Here is a 16,684-nt window from a genome sequence, read left to right as displayed (position 1 = left end):
TTTAAAGCTTGGGAAATCTTTTTGTATCCAAATCCGGCTTTAAACTTCTTCACAACAGTATCTCGGACCTGCCTGGTGTGTTCCTTGTGCTTCATGATGCTCTCTGCGCTTTTAACGGACCTCTGAGACTATCACAGTGCAGGTGCATTTATACGGAGACTTGATTACACACAGGTGGATTGTATTTATCATCATTAGTCATTTAGGTCAACATTGGATCATTCAGAGATCCTCACTGAACTTATGGAGAGAGTTTGCTGCACTGAAAGTAAAGGGGCTAAATAATTTTGCACACCCAATTTTTCAGTTTTTGATTTGTTAAAAAAGTTTGAAATATCCAATAAATGTCATTCCACTTCATGATTGTGTCCCACTTGTTGTTGATTCTTCACAAAATATATAAATACAGTTTTATATCTTTATGTTTGAAGCCTGAAATGTGGCAAAAGGTCGCAAAGTTCAAGGGGGCCGAATACTTCCGCAAGGCACTATATATATATATATCTACCCTGTCCCCTCCTTCCCTTCCCTCCTCCCCCCACACTCATCACACCACTCACTCTCACCTGATTGACTGTGTGACAAATTAGGCTTCTGAAATGATCAACAAATTTGACAGGTGAGTAAAATGAACATCTGTTTTTGTTGTATTCATTGTTTAATGAGTTGAGAAAAGGTATATGATATAATATCACATGACGGGATTAACTGATGCATGGTACATTTTTAAAACTAATCCCTGCCAATTGGTGATTGCTGTCCTATTTATTATTGATGATGCTTTATGAAACCACTCCTGTCATCTTTCTCTTATGCAGCACAATCAGAAGTTTCGGTGATGATGACAACAATGTATTGAATAGCTTTCGCTAGTTTCACTGAAAGCTGTCTGATTCAAACTGAGACCGAGAGAACCAGGGCCAGTTTGTTAGACACCAGTTCATTGACAGACGGTTAACCAAACCTGTGGTTTTGTGAAAGAAGAAGAGGAAAGTGTTGAGTTGTTAGTGCAGTCCTCATAACCAGAATATATGATTTTTCCACACCAGAAAAGACACTACAGGGGCAGAGGAGGGAAAAGCAATAGTAGTGGCTATAACCATTCACCTTTTCACCATAGGCCTGCCTCAGTTTGTGTATAAAAATAGATGTAGCATTCATCTCTACTACTTATTTCAGTGAAAACCTACTTTCTGTGTCTCAGTGTTCTGTTGGCCCAGAAGAAGTTTATCTACCACTATAAGAACATGCGCTGGGCCAAGGGCTGACACGAAACCTACCTGTGCATCGTGGTCAAGAGGCGGGTGGGACCAAACTCACTCTCCTTCGACTTTGGACACCTGCGCAACCGGTCCGGCTGTCATGTCTGGCCTGCTCGCCTCCCTACCACTGAGGAAGTACAGTTCCCGCGCAGCCCAGTCAAAACTGTTCGCTGCTCTGGCCCCCCAATGGTGGAACAAACTCCCTCACGACGCCAGGACAGCGGAGTCAATCACCACCTTCCGGAGACACCTGAAACCCCACCTCTTTCAGGAATACCTAGGATAGGATAAAGTAATCCTTCTCCCCCCCCCTTAAAAGATTTAGATGCACTATTGTAAAGTGGCTGTTCCACTGGAAGTCTTAAGGTGAACGCACCAATTTGTAAGTCGCTCTGGATAAGAGCGTCTGCTAAATGACTTAAATTAAATGTAAATGTAAATGTTGAGGAGAGGAGAGGAGAGGAGAGAGTAGGGAGAAGAGGGAGGGGAGAGAGTAGGGAGAGGACAGGAGAGGAGGGGAGAGGAGGGGAGAGGAGGGGAGGGAGGGGAGAGGAGGGGAGAGGAGAGAGAGAGAGGAGAGGAGAGAGAGGAGAGGAGAGGAGGGAGGGGAGAGAGTAAGGAGAGAGAGGAGGAGAGGAGAGAGTAGGGAAAGGAGAGGAGAGGGAAAGGAGAGGGAGAGAAGAGGAGAGAAGAGGAGAGGAGAGGTGAGGTGAGGAGAGGAGAGGAAGGGAGGGAGTAGGGAGAAGAGGGAGGGGAGAGGAGAGGAGAGAGTAGGGAAAGGAGAGGGAGAGGGAAAGGAGAGGGAGAGAAGAGGAGAGAAGAGAGAGAGAGAGGTGAGGTGAGGGAGAGGAGAGGAAGGGAGGGAGTAGGGAGAAGAGGGAGGGGAGAGAGTAGGGAAAGGAGAGGAGAGGGAAAGGAGAGGGAAAGGAGAGGGAGAGGAGAGGAGAGAAGAGAAGAGAAGAGAGGAGAGGAGAGGAGAGGAGAGGAGAGGAGAGGAGAGGAGAGGAGAGGAGGAAACATGGAACAAATTTTATCATCTGTCATCCGTCGTTATATATTTCCTATCTCTCCCATTTTCTTTATTTCCTTCCCATCTTCATCACTCTCTTTCCCCTCATTCTACTCTCCACTCTCTATCCATGCATTACCTCTCCTTTCTCTCTATCTACATCTTCCTCCCTCAGTCATCCCCCCCTCTCTCTCTCTCTCTCTCTCTCTCTCTCTCTCTCTCTCTCTCTCTCTCTCTCTCTTCCTCAACTACATCCATCACTCTCTCCCTCATTCCTCACCTGTCTACCTTCCTCACCTATCCTCATCACTCCCTCATTCCTCACCTACCTCCATCACTCACTCTCCCTCATCCCTCTCACTTCCTCCCCTATTTCCATCACTATCTCTCCCTCATTCCTCACCTACCTCCATCACTCACTCTCCCTCCTCCCTCTCACTTCCTCCCTATTTCCATCACTATCTCTCCCTCATTCCTCACCTACCTCCATCACTCACTCTCCCTCCTCCCTCTCACTTCCTCCCCTATTTCCATCACTATCTCTCCCTCATTCCTCACCTACCTCCATCACTCACTCTCCCTCATCCCTCTCACTTCCTCCCCTATTTCCATCACTATCTCTCCCTCATTCCTCACCTACCTCCATCACTCACTCTCCCTCATCCCTCTCACTTCCTCCCCTATTTCCATCACTATCTCTCCCTCATTCCTCACCTACCTCCATCACTCACTCTCCCTCATCCCTCTCACTTCCTCCCCTATTTCCATCACTATCTCTCCCTCATTCCTCACCCCTCTCCTTTTCTCACACACCTCCATCATGCTCTTTCCTTCCACCCCCCAGCTGCTGTTCCTGCGCCTCATGGAAGCAGGCGCCCTGTGTCCCTGCCTGTGGAGTTATGGAGCTCCAGACAGTGTGGGACTGTGTTACTCAGTCACCTGGTTGTTCCTGCGCCTCCTGGAAGCAGGCGCCCTGTGTCCCTGCCTGTGGAGTTATGGAGCTCCAGACAGTGTGGGACTGTGTTACTCAGTCACCTGGTTGTTCCTGCGCCTCCTGGAAGCAGGCGCCCTGTGTCCCTGCCTGTGGGGTTATGGAGCTCCAGACAGTGTGGGACTGTGTTACTCAGTCACCTGGTTGTTCCTGCGCCTCCTGGAAGCAGGCGCCCTGTGTCCCTGCCTGTGGGGTTATGGAGCTCCAGACAGTGTGGGACTGTGTTACTCAGTCACCTGGTTCTGTTCCTGCGCCTCATGGAAGCAGGCGCCCTGTGTCCCTGCCTGTGGGGTTATGGAGCTCCAGACAGTGTGGGACTGTGTTACTCAGTCACCTGGTGCTGTTCCTGCACCTCATGGAAGCAGGCACCCTGTGTCCCTGCCTGTGGGGTTATGGAGCTCCAGACAGTGTGGGACTGTGTTACTCAGTCACCTGGTTCTGTTCCTGCGCCTCATGGAAGCAGGCGCCCTGTGTCCCTGCCTGTGGGGTTATGGAGCTCCAGACAGTGTGGGACTGTGTTACTCAGTCACCTGGTTCTGTTCCTGCGCCTCATGGAAGCAGGCGCCCTGTGTCCCTGCCTGTGGGGTTATGGAGCTCCAGACAGTGTGGGACTGTGTTACTCAGTCACCTGGTTCTGTTCCTGGTCCCCCTGCTCAGACTGCTCCTACAGGCTGGCCCAGTTCCTCAGCCAGACCCCCAACCTCCGCCTCAGGATCTACGTCTCCAGGAGGACAGCAGTGCGAGAGAGGGTCTCCGCATGCTGCAGAGAGCCGGGGATCACTGTCATGAACTATGAAGGTAGAGAGGGTGTGTGTGAGTACGTCTCTCATTATAATTCTGTCTCTTCCCTGTAGACTATTTCTACTGTTGTCTACTGTTGGCAGACCTTTGTAGCTTGCAGACAGCGTGTGTTTAAGGCCTGGGACGGACTGCATCAGAACTCTGTTCAACTGGCCAGGAAACTTAATGACATCCTCCAGGTAGGACACACACACACTACACAACTAACATACACACACACACACACACACTACACAACTAACATACACACACACACACACACACTACACAACTAACATACACACACACACACACACACTACACAACTAACATACACACACACACACACACACACACACACATACACACACACACACACACACACACTACACAACTAACATACACACACACACACACATATGCACTGTACCCTTGAGTTAGGCTAATAATATTTACTGATTTGTCTTTCAGCCTGGTGAGGCAGACGATTGGGGAGATGCTTTCGAGCTACTTGGACTGTGATTCACCTCTATCCCTGTCATATTCGCTGATATGGAGCTATATTATTTCTGCTCCTCCCACTGGTGTCAGTGATATACTGTAAATGTCACTTTAATCTATCACGGTAAAGTAAATAATAATAACTGAAACAGGTCAACTGTACAACTCAATAATGTGTTTATATGCTGTTATTTAATCCATGGGATTTACATGTTTACCCTTTTTCCATTATTATTGTCTTGTAACACATCCATTAAATCATTCCCTCCAACTGTGATTGAGTCGTTTTGTGTTGACATTATCCTATCCTCTATTTACATTTGACCAGCTCTTTATCTCTCACATAGCCAACGATAAACAACCAAATAAAACGTAGGCTAATTGATTACAATGATCCCTAAACTATCACTGACAATGGTTGATTAATCTGGATAAATGACATTAGAAATGGATGTGAACGCTTCTTGTGCGCAAATACACAGTGTATTACGGTCTCGCACCCGTTAACGTGCACGATCACCACACACCGATTGAATTAAAGTCAAGATGGCGACCGAGGGCGAATACGAGTCGATCCTGTGTGTGAAACCTGACGTCAACGTTTACCGAATCCCGCCGCGGGCATCGAACCGGGGAGTCAGGTAAGAGACACGGTTCCGTCACCATCAACCGGTGACCTTGCCCTTGTCTGACTCCAGCATCCATTGTTGATGCGGCGATATATCAACCTCCCCGTAGGCAAAGCTCTTGTCCCCACATCAAGGCAATGCATAGCCCATATAAAGGCTATAATGCTCGTCTCTGTTGCCTTTGCAGTGCGCAATAGCTTTTTCTAAGGTGGTTTACTAGGCAAACTGGTTGGGGAGGAATAGTCTACCACCAGATGTCAAAGTTGTGCGTGGTGGGATGGATCGGGAGAATACACCTGCCATTATTGATGTCCACCTTTCGGTATCAGACAATGAATGACATGGAATCCTGTTTTCAGTGCGAAAACGTGACTGTGTCGTGTCCCCGTTTTATAAAATGCGCTTTGACTGCACTCTTATTTGGGGCGAATGTTGAATGAAAGGCTATAACAGATACTACGGTATTTAAAGGTCCAGAGGATTAGGTGAGATTTTTACTCCCTTTGAGGATTATCTGGGCATTTTCTCTGTTGTCGCCTATCCTATTACTTTCTGACCAGGGTTCGTTAAAGGATATCTTGTTGACAGTGACTTCAGTCCTGTTAGGGTACAGTCTATGTTTGGCAATGTGACTATATTGTGTTTACCCATTTGTTCATTGGCTGGTGTTTTAACGTGATCCAGTCTCCATGCTGACTGGACAGCGCTCCATACTGTATCTGTCTCCTGGGAGCTGATTGGCTGACCACCAGTAACGTGCCATGACCACGCACAAAGCTGAGTCTGTTGTGTGATGTAGTGAGTAATAATAATGAGGGGGTATTCCACCCCAGGTCTGGTGAACTGCCAGCTCAGACACTCTCATTTCAGTAGCAAAGTGTGGTGGTTGGCTATCAACATGGTCTCCCTCTTTCTCACACACACACCTATACAGTCAGTCTCATCTCTGATTGGCTGTCTGTGTCGCCCTCAGGGCTGCGGATTGGAAGCTGGACGCCCCTGATTGGACAGGCCGTATGAGAGTGACGGCTCGGGGAAAAGTGGCTTTCATCAAACTGGAGGACAAGATCTCTGGTGAGAGGCCAAATCTTTACAAATAATCATTTTTGTTCATGGACATAAAAGACTGTAAAATCACCAGGAAGAGATCAAAGTCATTTTAATGTAGGAAATCTGTTCCCAAGTATTCTCACGCATAAATAGAGAGGCATATGTGATCGTATCCCAATGTAATCAACGTTTGAAACTATTCTGTTTTTGTCAAATACTATATCTGTTTCTTGCGGTCAATTTGCAGTGTGCAAATAATTTATAACTATGTTCCGAGCATACGCTCAAGGAAAAATTGGCCCACTGCTGAATGTAATTGGGAACTCCTACCCTAGCCCCTAGCCCACCTCAAGGCACTTCTAGTCAGAAGATCATCGTGCCCAATTCCAAATTGTCCCCTGGGCACTTCTTGTTGATCTGAAAGGACTATGTTAACTTCTCCACCTTGCCCTCTGACTCTTGACTCGAACCATTAGTTATAATGCCTGAGTTCTAATTTCCCTCCGTCTCTGCAGGGGAGCTGTTTGCACAGGCACCAGTGGACGAGTACCCTGGTATTGCCATAGAAACCGTCAGTGACTCCAGTCGGTACTTTGTGCTTCGGATCCAGGATGAGAGTGGTGGGTTGTTGGTTGTCATCACTAGTCACCATCTGGCCAAATTAGAAAGAAGTATCACACACTACTTCCCCACATTTTCTATTAGCAGTTATTATACTGAACAAAAATATAAATGCAACATGTAAAGTTTTGTTCCCATGTTTCATGAGCTGAAATAAAAGATCCCAGAGATGTTCCATACAACCAAAAATCTTATTTCACAAAATACATTTGCACATATTTGTTTACATTCCTTGTAGTGAGCATTTCTCCTTTCCTAAGATAATCCATCTACCTTATAGGTGTGGCATATCAAGAAGCTGATTTAACAGCATCGTCATTACACAGGTGCATCTTGTGCGGGTGACAAAAAATGGCCACTCTAAAATGTTCAGTTTTGTCACACAACACAATGCCACAGATGTCTCAAGTTTTGAGGGAGTGTGCAACTGGCATGCTGACTGCAGGAATGTCTACCAGAGCTGTTGCCTGAGAATTTAATGTTTATTTCTCTACCATAAGCCACCTCCAACATCGTTTTAGAGAATTTGGCATTACATTCCACCGGACTCACTACCTCAGACCACATTCAACCACGCCAGCCCAGGACATCCAACCGGACTCACTACCTCAGACCACATTCAACCACGCCAGCCCAGGACATCCAACCGGACTCACTACCTCAGACCACATTCAACCACGCCAGCCCAGTACATCCAACCGGACTCACTACCTCAGACCACATTCAACCAGGCCAGCCCAGGACATCCAACCGGACTCACTACCTCAGACCACATTCAACCACGCCAGCCCAGGACATCCAACCGGACTCACTACCTCAGACCACATTCAACCACGCCAGCCCAGGACATCCAACCGGACTCACTACCTCAGACCACATTCAACCACGCCAGCCCAGGACATCCAACCGGACTCACTACCTCAGACCACATTCAACCACGCCAGCCCAGGACATCCAACCGGACTCACTACCTCAGACCACATTCAACCACGCCAGCCCAGGACATCCAACCGGACTCACTACCTCAGACCACATTCAACCACGCCAGCCCAGGACATCCAACCGGACTCACTACCTCAGACCACATTCAACCACGCCAGCCCAGGACATCCAACCGGACTCACTACCTCAGACCACATTCAACCACGCCAGCCCAGGACATCCAACCGGACTCACTACCTCAGACCACATTCAACCACGCCAGCCCAGGACATCCAACCGGACTCACTACCTCAGACCACATTCAACCACGCCAGCCCAGGACGTCCATATCTGTCTTCTTCACCTGTCACCTGGACAGCGGATGAAACTGAGAACTATTTCTGTCTGTATTAAAGCCCTTTTGTGGGGGGAAATCTTATTCTGATTGGCTAGACCTGCCTCCCAAGTGGGTGGGCCTATGCCCTCCCAGGCCAAACCCATGGCTGTGCCCCTGCCCAGTCATGTGAAATCCATAGATTATTGCTTAATTTATTTAATTCAATTTACTGATTTCTTTACATGAACTGTAACTCAATAAAATCGTTGAAATTGTTGCATGTTGCGTTCATATTTTTGTTCAGTATAGTAGTAGTAGTAGTAGTAATAATATACCACAGTAATAACAAGGTTTGTTTTGGATCATTTGAGTGTGTAGTATGAAACAGTATTCTACTACAGTATTTGGAGTACACAATCAGTTGTTTCTCACTGTGCTAGGTCTCTGTTTTAGGATCAGTGTGTGTAGGAAGTGATTTGATTTGTAATTTACATTGTTGTTCTTTTCTGGCCTCTTTCTCAGGTCGCAGTGCGTTCATAGGCATCGGGTTCGGGGACAGAGGAGACTCGTTTGACTTCAACGTGGCGCTGCAGGACCACTTTAAGTGTGTTGCTCTTACAGCTGTCACAACAGAGATGACACTCATAACATTAGCAAACAAGTGCAGCTCAGAGCTTCAATGTTGACTTCTAACTGACATGAATTAGTAATGGCCTGTCATCTGTTTCACTCTATAACTCTCGATTCAATTTCAAGGTGCTTTATTGACATGGAAAATATGTTTATATTCAAATCAAAATCAAATCAAATTTTATTAGTCACATTCGCAGAATACAACAGGTGTAGATCCTACAGTGAAATGCTTACTTACGAGCCCCTAACCAACATTGCAGTTTAAAAAAAATACGGATAAGAATAAGAAATAAAAGTAACAAGTAATTAAAGAGCAGCAGTAAAATAACAATAGCAAGACTATATACAGGGGGGTACCTGTGACAACGTGCGTCTAGGTGGTAGGTGTAGGAGTCAGGCGCAGGAGAGCCAGGATGTCTGAGAAGCGTGTTGAATAACAAAGTCCACCAACACAGGAATGGCAGAATCAAAAGGACAACGTCCTCGACAATAAAAAAACCCGTACAAAACGTACGGAGGAACAAACAAAGTTCCGACACTCATATACTTCAGAACCCGTGAAAACAAATAACGGTAATACCTAACCGAGCACCTCACAACTCAACGACTAATCCCGCACAAACTGAGGCAGGCAACGGGTTACAATTACACACACAGAAATTAACACAAATGAAACCAGGTGTGAAAAAGAACCAAAGACAAAACAAACAGAAAAGGAAAAAGGGATCGGTGATGTCGACCACCGAGCGCCGCCCGAACAGGGAGAGGAGCTCGAAGTCGTACCAGTACAGAGTCAAAGTGCAGGGGCACCAGTTAGTTGAGGTAGTTTGTACATGTAGGTAGAGTTATTAAAGTGACTATGCATAGATGACAACAGAGTAGCAGTGGTGTAAAGAGGGGGTGAGAGGGGCACTGCTAATAGTCTGGGTAGCCATTTGACTAGATGTTCAGGAGTCTTATGGCTTGGGGGTAGAAGCTGTTTAGAAGCCTCTTGGACCTAGACTTGGCGCTCTGGTACCGCTTGCTGTGCGGTAGCAGAGAGAACAGTCTATGACTAGGGTGGCTGGAGTCTTCCTCTGACACCGCCTGGTATAGAGGTCCTTGATGGCAGGAAGCTTGGCCACAGTGATGTACTGGGCCGTATGCACTCTCTCTGTAGTGCCTTGTGGTCGGAGGCCGAGCAGTTACCATACCAGGCAGTGATGTAACCCGTCAGGATGCTCTCGATGGTACAGCTGTAGAACCATTTGAAGATCTGGAGACCCATGTCAAATCTTTTCAGTCTCCTGAGGGGGAATTGGTTTTGTCGTGCCCTCTTCACGACTGTCTTGGTGTGCTTGGACCATGTTAGTTTGTTGGTGATGTGGACACCAAGGAACTTGAAGCTCTCAACGTGCTCCACTGCAGCCCCGTCGATGAGAATGTTGGCATGCTCTGTCCTCCTCTTCCTGTAGTCCACAATCATCTCCTTTGTCTTGCCAATGCAAGTGAAATAAACAATCACAAATTAAGAGTAAACATTATGCACAGAACATTTTTCAAAAGAATAAAGACGCTTGAAATGTAATATCTACAGATCATGTATATATCTAATAACTCTGTCCCTTTTTCCCTCTCATTCTTTCTCTCTGTTTACTGCTCGCTCGCTCGCTACCTCTGTCTCTCTGTCTCTCTCTCAGGTGGGTGAAACAGGAGCTTGAGATCAGTAAGCAGTCTCAGACTCCAGACAACACTCCTAAACTGGACCTGGGTTTCAAAGAAGGACAGACCATCACTCTCAATATCGGGGTAACTTCCTCAACTCATACCCATAATACTCCTTCCATGGTACCATCTGGTTAGCGCTTAACAACTAAAAAGCGAATATGCACGCACACGTTGCTCTGTTTATAAGCGTTGTCAAGCAGACACCTATACCTCTCCTTCCTTCTCACCCGTCGCACCTCTCTCTTTCTTTCTATTTCTGTTCCTCTCTCAGCAAGGCAGAAAGAGAGACAAGTCCCGCCCCCAGAGCGCTGGTGGCTTTGGGCTCCTCCCTCCTCCCCCTGGCGGTGGAGGCACCAAGATAGCCCCTCCCCCTATGTCAAGCTCCTCCAATGACAACGAAGGTTTATTCTCAGGGGGAGACTTATTCTCTGCGGGAAGTGACTCGTTTTCAGGGGGAAGTGACACATTTTCAGGAGGAAACAACACATACTCAGCAGGAAGTGACATGCTCTCAGGGGGAAGTAACACAGGTAGGTGAAGAGCATTTTGGGCCACGATCAGCGAAGTGTAATGCTACTGGTTGTTCACATACATTTGGCCATGGAGTGCATATCTATGTGGACACCTGCTCCCTGAACATCTCATTCCAAAATCATGGGCATTATTATGGAGTTGGTCCCCCCTTTGCTGATATAACAGCCTCCACTCTTCTGGGAAGGCTTTCTGTGAGGATTTGCTTCCATTCAGCCACAAGAGCATTAGTGAGGTCAGGCAATGATGTTCTGCAATTAGGCCTAGCTCGCAATTGGTGTTCCTATTCATCCCAAAGGTCTTCGATGGGGTTGAGGTCAGGGCCCTGTGCTGGCCACTCAAGTTATTCCACACCGATCTCAACAAACCATTTCTGTCTGGACCTCGCTTTGTGCACTGTGGCATTGTCATGCTGAAACAGGAAAGGGCCTTCCCCAAACTTTTGCCACAAAGTTGAAAGCACAGAATCGTCTAGAATGTCATTGTATGATGTAAGTTTAGGAATTCCCTTCGGGGAACAAAGGGGCCTAGCCCGAAACATGAAAAACAGCCCCAGACCTTTATTCCTCCTAAACCAAACTTGACAGTTGGCACTATGCATTGGGGCATGTAGCGTTCTCCTGACCCAAATTCGTCCGTCGGACTGCCAGATGGTGAAGTGTATTTATCACTCTAAAGAACGCGTTTCCACTGTCCAGAGTCCAATGGCGGTGAGCTTTACACCACTCCAGCCAACGCTTGGCATTGTGCATGGTGATCTTAGACTTGTGTGCGGCTGCTCGGCCATGGAAACCTATTTCATGAAGCTCCCAACGAATCGTTCCTGTGCTGATGTTGCTTTCAGAGGCAGTTTGGAAGTTGGTAGTGAGTGTTGCAACAGAAGACAGACAATTTTTACTCGCTACGCTCTTCAGCACTCGCCGGTCACATTCTGTGAGCTTGTGTGGCCTACCACGTCGCGGCTGAGCCGTTGTTGCTCCTAGACGTTTCCACCTTTCCATACAAAATAACAGCACTTACAGTTGACTGGGGCAGCTCTAGCAGGGAAGTTTGACAATTTGACAAACTGACTTGTTGGAAAGGTGGCATCTTATGACAGTGCCGCATTGAAAGTCACTGAGCTCTTCAGTAAGTCCATTCTACTGTCAATGTTTGTCTATGGAGATTGCATGGCTGTGTGCTCAATTTTATACACCTGTCAGCAACAGGTGTGGCTGACATAGCCAAATCCACTAATTTGAAGAGATATTCACATACTTTTGTGTATGTATATATATAGTGTATATAATAACCAAAAAATGAAACGCAACATGTAAAGTGTTGGTCCCATATTTCATGAGCTGAAATAAAATAGACATTTTTCATATGCACAAATAGCTCAATTCTAAATTTGTTTACATCCCTGTTAGTGTGCATTTCTCCTTTGCCAAGATACTGTAATCGTACCACCTGACAGGTGTGGCATATCAAGAAACTGATTAAACAGCATAACAATACACAGGTGCACCTTGTGCTGGGGACAATAAAAGGCCACTCTGAAATGTTCAGTGTTGTCACAAAAAATGCCATAGATGTCTAAAGTTTCGAGGGAGTGTGGAATTGGCATGCTGACTGCAGGAATGTCCACGAGAGCTGTCGCCAGAGAATTTAATGTTAATTTCTCTACCATAAGCCGCCTCCAACGCTGTTTTAGAGAATTTGGCAGTACGTCCAACCGGCCTCACAACCGCAGACCACGCGTAACCACACCAGCACAGGACCTCCACATCTGGCTTCTTCACCTATGGGATTGTCTTAGACCAGCCACCCGGACAACTGATGATATTGAGCAGTATTTCTGTCTGTCAGAAATACTGTCTGTCTGATTGGCTGGGCCTGGCTCCCAAGTGGGTGGGGCTATGTCCCCCCAAGCCCACCTATGGCTGTGCTCCTGGCCTCTCTTGTGAAATATATAGATTAGGGCCGAATTTATTTATTTCAATTGACTGATTTCCGTATATGATCTGTAACTCATTAAAATCATTGAAATTGCTGCATGTTGCGTTTATATTTTTGTTCAGTATAGATTTGCTCTGGCATGTAGATTAGGGAAGATGTCAGCTCCATACAAGACAATTCTATGTGCAACGTTCAGAGCGTTGTGTTCTCCTGAATGCAACCCTGTTTTTATATCGCTGCTTCTGATTCATCTGTTTGTTTATCTTGTTCGGTTACCCTAGTAACTGCTGTTTCTGTATATCGCATTTTGCTACCATTGTTGAAGACTATTTTTACAGTTCCCCAAACCATGCTGTGAATTCATTTGACTGAAGGGATAAAGTGTATGTTTTATATGCCACTGTGTAATTAGGTTAAGGATCGAATGGGGCCCTGCGTGTTTTTTCTTTTAGTTTTATGAGCTAACCAAGAAAAAAGGTTATTGTCGTTAGAGTATGAATGTAGAGAAAGCAGTAGAGGGTGTTTATTGAAGGGTTTGATGTGTGTTGTCTCCATAGAGATCCTATTACATTAGTTTCCTAATTCTATCGTTGTCTCTCTGTTCTCAGGCTGTTTGTTAGACCTGGACAGCAGTAACTCCAACTCTGTGGTGCAGCCGAACCCCAACCCTGCAGGCGGCTCGGACATGTGGGGAGACTTCTCTGCCCCAGAAAAGTAAGGGGAAATTTTTTTATCTTTCATCCTTTTCTCTCTTCTTTCATTATTCTGTTCCCCCCATTAATGCTCTCCTCTTTTCCCCCATAATGCAGGTCAATGTCTCCTCTCGCCAACGATGATGGCTCCACCAACTGGCAGCAGTTCTGAGGCCGTCCCACAATCCCTTTCACTTGACCTTCACCTGACCTTTAACCCCTGACCAGAGGAGGACTCCAGCAGAACACTGTATATTATCACCTCAACCTCAGTGTACTCTTTCTCTCTCTCTTCCCTCTCTCTTTATTTCTCTCTCTCTTCACCCCTCTCCTGGCTTCCTCTCCTTACCATCCTCTCCCTCTACATCTTTCCCTCTCAGCCCCAACTCTACACTCTCTCCCCCCATCTCCTCTCCTTACCATCCTCTCCATCTACATCTTTCCCTCTCAGCCCCAACTCTACACTCTCTCCCCCGTCTCCTCTCCTTGCCCTTCTCTTCCTCTACATCTTTCCCTCAGCCCCAAAGTTACACTCTCTCCCCGTCTCCTCTCCTTGCCCTTCTCTTCCTCTACATCTTTCCCTCTCAGCCCCAACTCTACACTCTCTCCCCCGTCTCCTCTCCTTGCCCTTCTCTCCCTCTACATCTTTCCCTCTCAGCCCCAAAGTTACACTCTCTCCCCCGTTTCCTCTCCTTACCATCCTCTTCCTCTACATCTTTCCCTCTCAGCCCCAACTCTACACTCTCTCCCCCCGTCTCCTCTCCTTACCATCTTCTCCCTCTACATCTTTCCCTCTCAGCCCCAACTCTACACTCTCTCCCCCATCTCCTCTCCTTGCCATCCTCTCCCTCTACATCTTTCCCTCTCAGCCCCAACTCTACACTCTCTCCCCCATCTCCTCTCCTTACCATCCTCTCCCTCTACATCTTTCCCTCTCAGCCCCAACTCTACACTCTCTCCCCCGTCTCCTCTCCTTGCCCTTCTCTTCCTCTACATCTTTCCCTCTCAGCCCCAACTCTATACTCTCTCCCCCATCTCCTCTCCTTACCATCCTCTCCCTCTACATCTTTCCCTCTCAGCCCCAACTCTACACTCTCTCCCCCTGTCTCCTCTCCTTGCCCTTCTCTTCCTCTACATCTTTCCCTCTCAGCCCCAACTCTACACTCTCTCCCCCGTCTCCTCTCCTTACCATCCTCTCCCTCTACATCTTTCCCTCTCAGCCCCAACTCTACACTCTCTCCCCCCGTCTCCTCTCCTTGCCCTTCTCTTCCTCTACATCTTTCCCTCTCAGCCCCAACTCTACACACTCTCCCCCGTCTCCTCTCCTTGCCCTTCTCTTCCTCTACATCTTTCCCTCTCAGCCCCAACTCTACACTCTCTCCCCCGTCTCCTCTCCTTGCCCTTCTCTTCCTCTACATCTTTCCATCTCAGCCCCAACTCTACACTCTCTCCCCCGTCTCCTCTCCTTACCATCCTCTCCCTCTACATCTTTCCCTCTCAGCCCCAACTCTACACTCTCTCCCCCCATCTCCTCTCCTTACCATCCTCTCCCTCTACATCTTTCCCTCTCAGCCCCAACTCTACACTCTCTCCCCCCGTCTCCTCTCCTTGCCCTTCTCTTCCTCTACATCTTTCCCTCTCAGCCCCAACTCTACACTCTCTCCCCCCGTCTCCTCTCCTTGCCCTTCTCTTCCTCTGTCTCTCTATCTATTGCAACAGATTATTTATTTATTACTGAGGGCAAATCTCTTTAAATGAAAGATGGTACAGAAAGGAATGATGGTGACTCACACTAATATAGTCTTGATAAATAAATACATTAATTAATTTATGTACATAATATATTATTGTAAATGTATATATTGTCAGTAGTTTGTAATTCCCATTGTTGTTGTGGTAGTGTTGTAGCTAATTTTCCTTTAGAATCTCCAGTACAACTGGAATTATCGCCTGAAATAACTGATTTACAGGCTTTCCTGGATGCATTAGTATATGACCAAGTTATCTCATATCTGATCTAAGGTCAGTTTTGCGTTTTCCTCTTAATTGCTAAGGTTAGGCCACGGTGAGTCTGGAGCTGTGCTTTGGAGCAGCTTCTGCTTTGAGTGGACACTGATCTACTGTAAGTTTACACAGCAGGCGTGCTGTTTGGCGCCCCTTAGTGGGCTATTGCGGTCCTACAACCACAGTCTGACAGGGAGAGTGGTGAGATGCACAACAGCAGCTGCTGTGTACATTATCACTGCTGGCTGGGGATGAGCACTTGTCTGGATCACTTGGCTGCATTGTTTTAACAGGAGGCTGGTGTTAGTTAACACAGAAATGGAGGGAGTGAGAGGAAAAAAGTTTTCTAATTGAGGGAAGGGACAGCAGAGTGAGGGGATGAAAGGGAAAGATGAGTGGGTTCTGAGGAGCGATGGAGGGTGAGGAAGGGCTTAAACCCATGGGGTGATAGACAGGCCTGATTTAGGCCTTGTGATGTAATAATTTAGGCCTTGTGATGTAAACAGTCCCTCTGGGTTTCTGGGTAGAGATGACTCATTTAAGGTCACGACTTTTGCCCTGCTGGATGAATAGCCCTGTGTGTGTACATACAACTGTCTGTCCGTCCGTCTGTCTGTCTGTATTCTATACGTTGAACCCTGGAACTAACGTAACTCTGTCAATGCAGTCAGACCATTCCAGTCCTTGTGAGATGCAGTGTTTCACTTTACTGTTGTGTTGTTATTGGGAGAGAAAGGATGGAGGGAGGGAGGGAGGGAGGGATGGATGGATGGATGGATGGAGGAAGGGAGGGAGGAAGGGAGGGAGGGATAGCTGAAGGGAGGGATAGCTGGAGGGAGGGATAGAGGGATGGATGGATGGAGGAAGGGAGGGAGGGATAGAGGGATGGATGGAGGAAGGGAGGGAGGGAGGGATAGAGGGAGGGATGATGGATGGATGGATGGAGGCAAAGCTGGAGGGAGGGATAAAGGGATGGAGGGAGGGAGGGATGGATGGAGGAATAGAGGGAGGAGGGATGGATGGAGGGAGGGAGGTGTAAAGGGATGGATGGAGGAATAGAGGGAGGGAGGATAGAGGG

General features: G+C 47.3%; 1 protein-coding gene and 1 pseudogene across 1 annotated transcript; both read left to right on the top strand.

Moving 5' to 3' along the window:
• The first annotated feature begins 599 nt into the window (after positions 1-599).
• LOC135563060 (single-stranded DNA cytosine deaminase-like) lies at positions 600-4,564 on the top strand (annotated as a pseudogene).
• Positions 4,565-5,057: 493 nt separating this feature from the next.
• On the top strand, positions 5,058-13,827 carry LOC115111947 (adaptin ear-binding coat-associated protein 1-like). Its single transcript, XM_065007391.1, has 8 exons — positions 5,058-5,184; positions 6,146-6,246; positions 6,738-6,842; positions 8,624-8,705; positions 10,414-10,522; positions 10,713-10,971; positions 13,519-13,624; positions 13,720-13,827. Exons 1-8 carry the CDS (start codon positions 5,090-5,092, stop codon positions 13,772-13,774), a joined length of 912 nt encoding a protein of 303 aa, XP_064863463.1. The 5' UTR covers positions 5,058-5,089; the 3' UTR covers positions 13,775-13,827.
• The last annotated feature ends 2,857 nt before the right edge of the window (positions 13,828-16,684 follow it).

Source organism: Oncorhynchus nerka, linkage group LG3, assembly GCF_034236695.1.
Source record: "Oncorhynchus nerka isolate Pitt River linkage group LG3, Oner_Uvic_2.0, whole genome shotgun sequence".
NCBI classification, from domain to species: Eukaryota; Metazoa; Chordata; class Actinopteri; order Salmoniformes; family Salmonidae; genus Oncorhynchus; species Oncorhynchus nerka.
The sequence above is the reverse complement of the archived record's forward strand: the minus strand, read 5'-3'. Positions and strand labels throughout refer to the sequence as shown.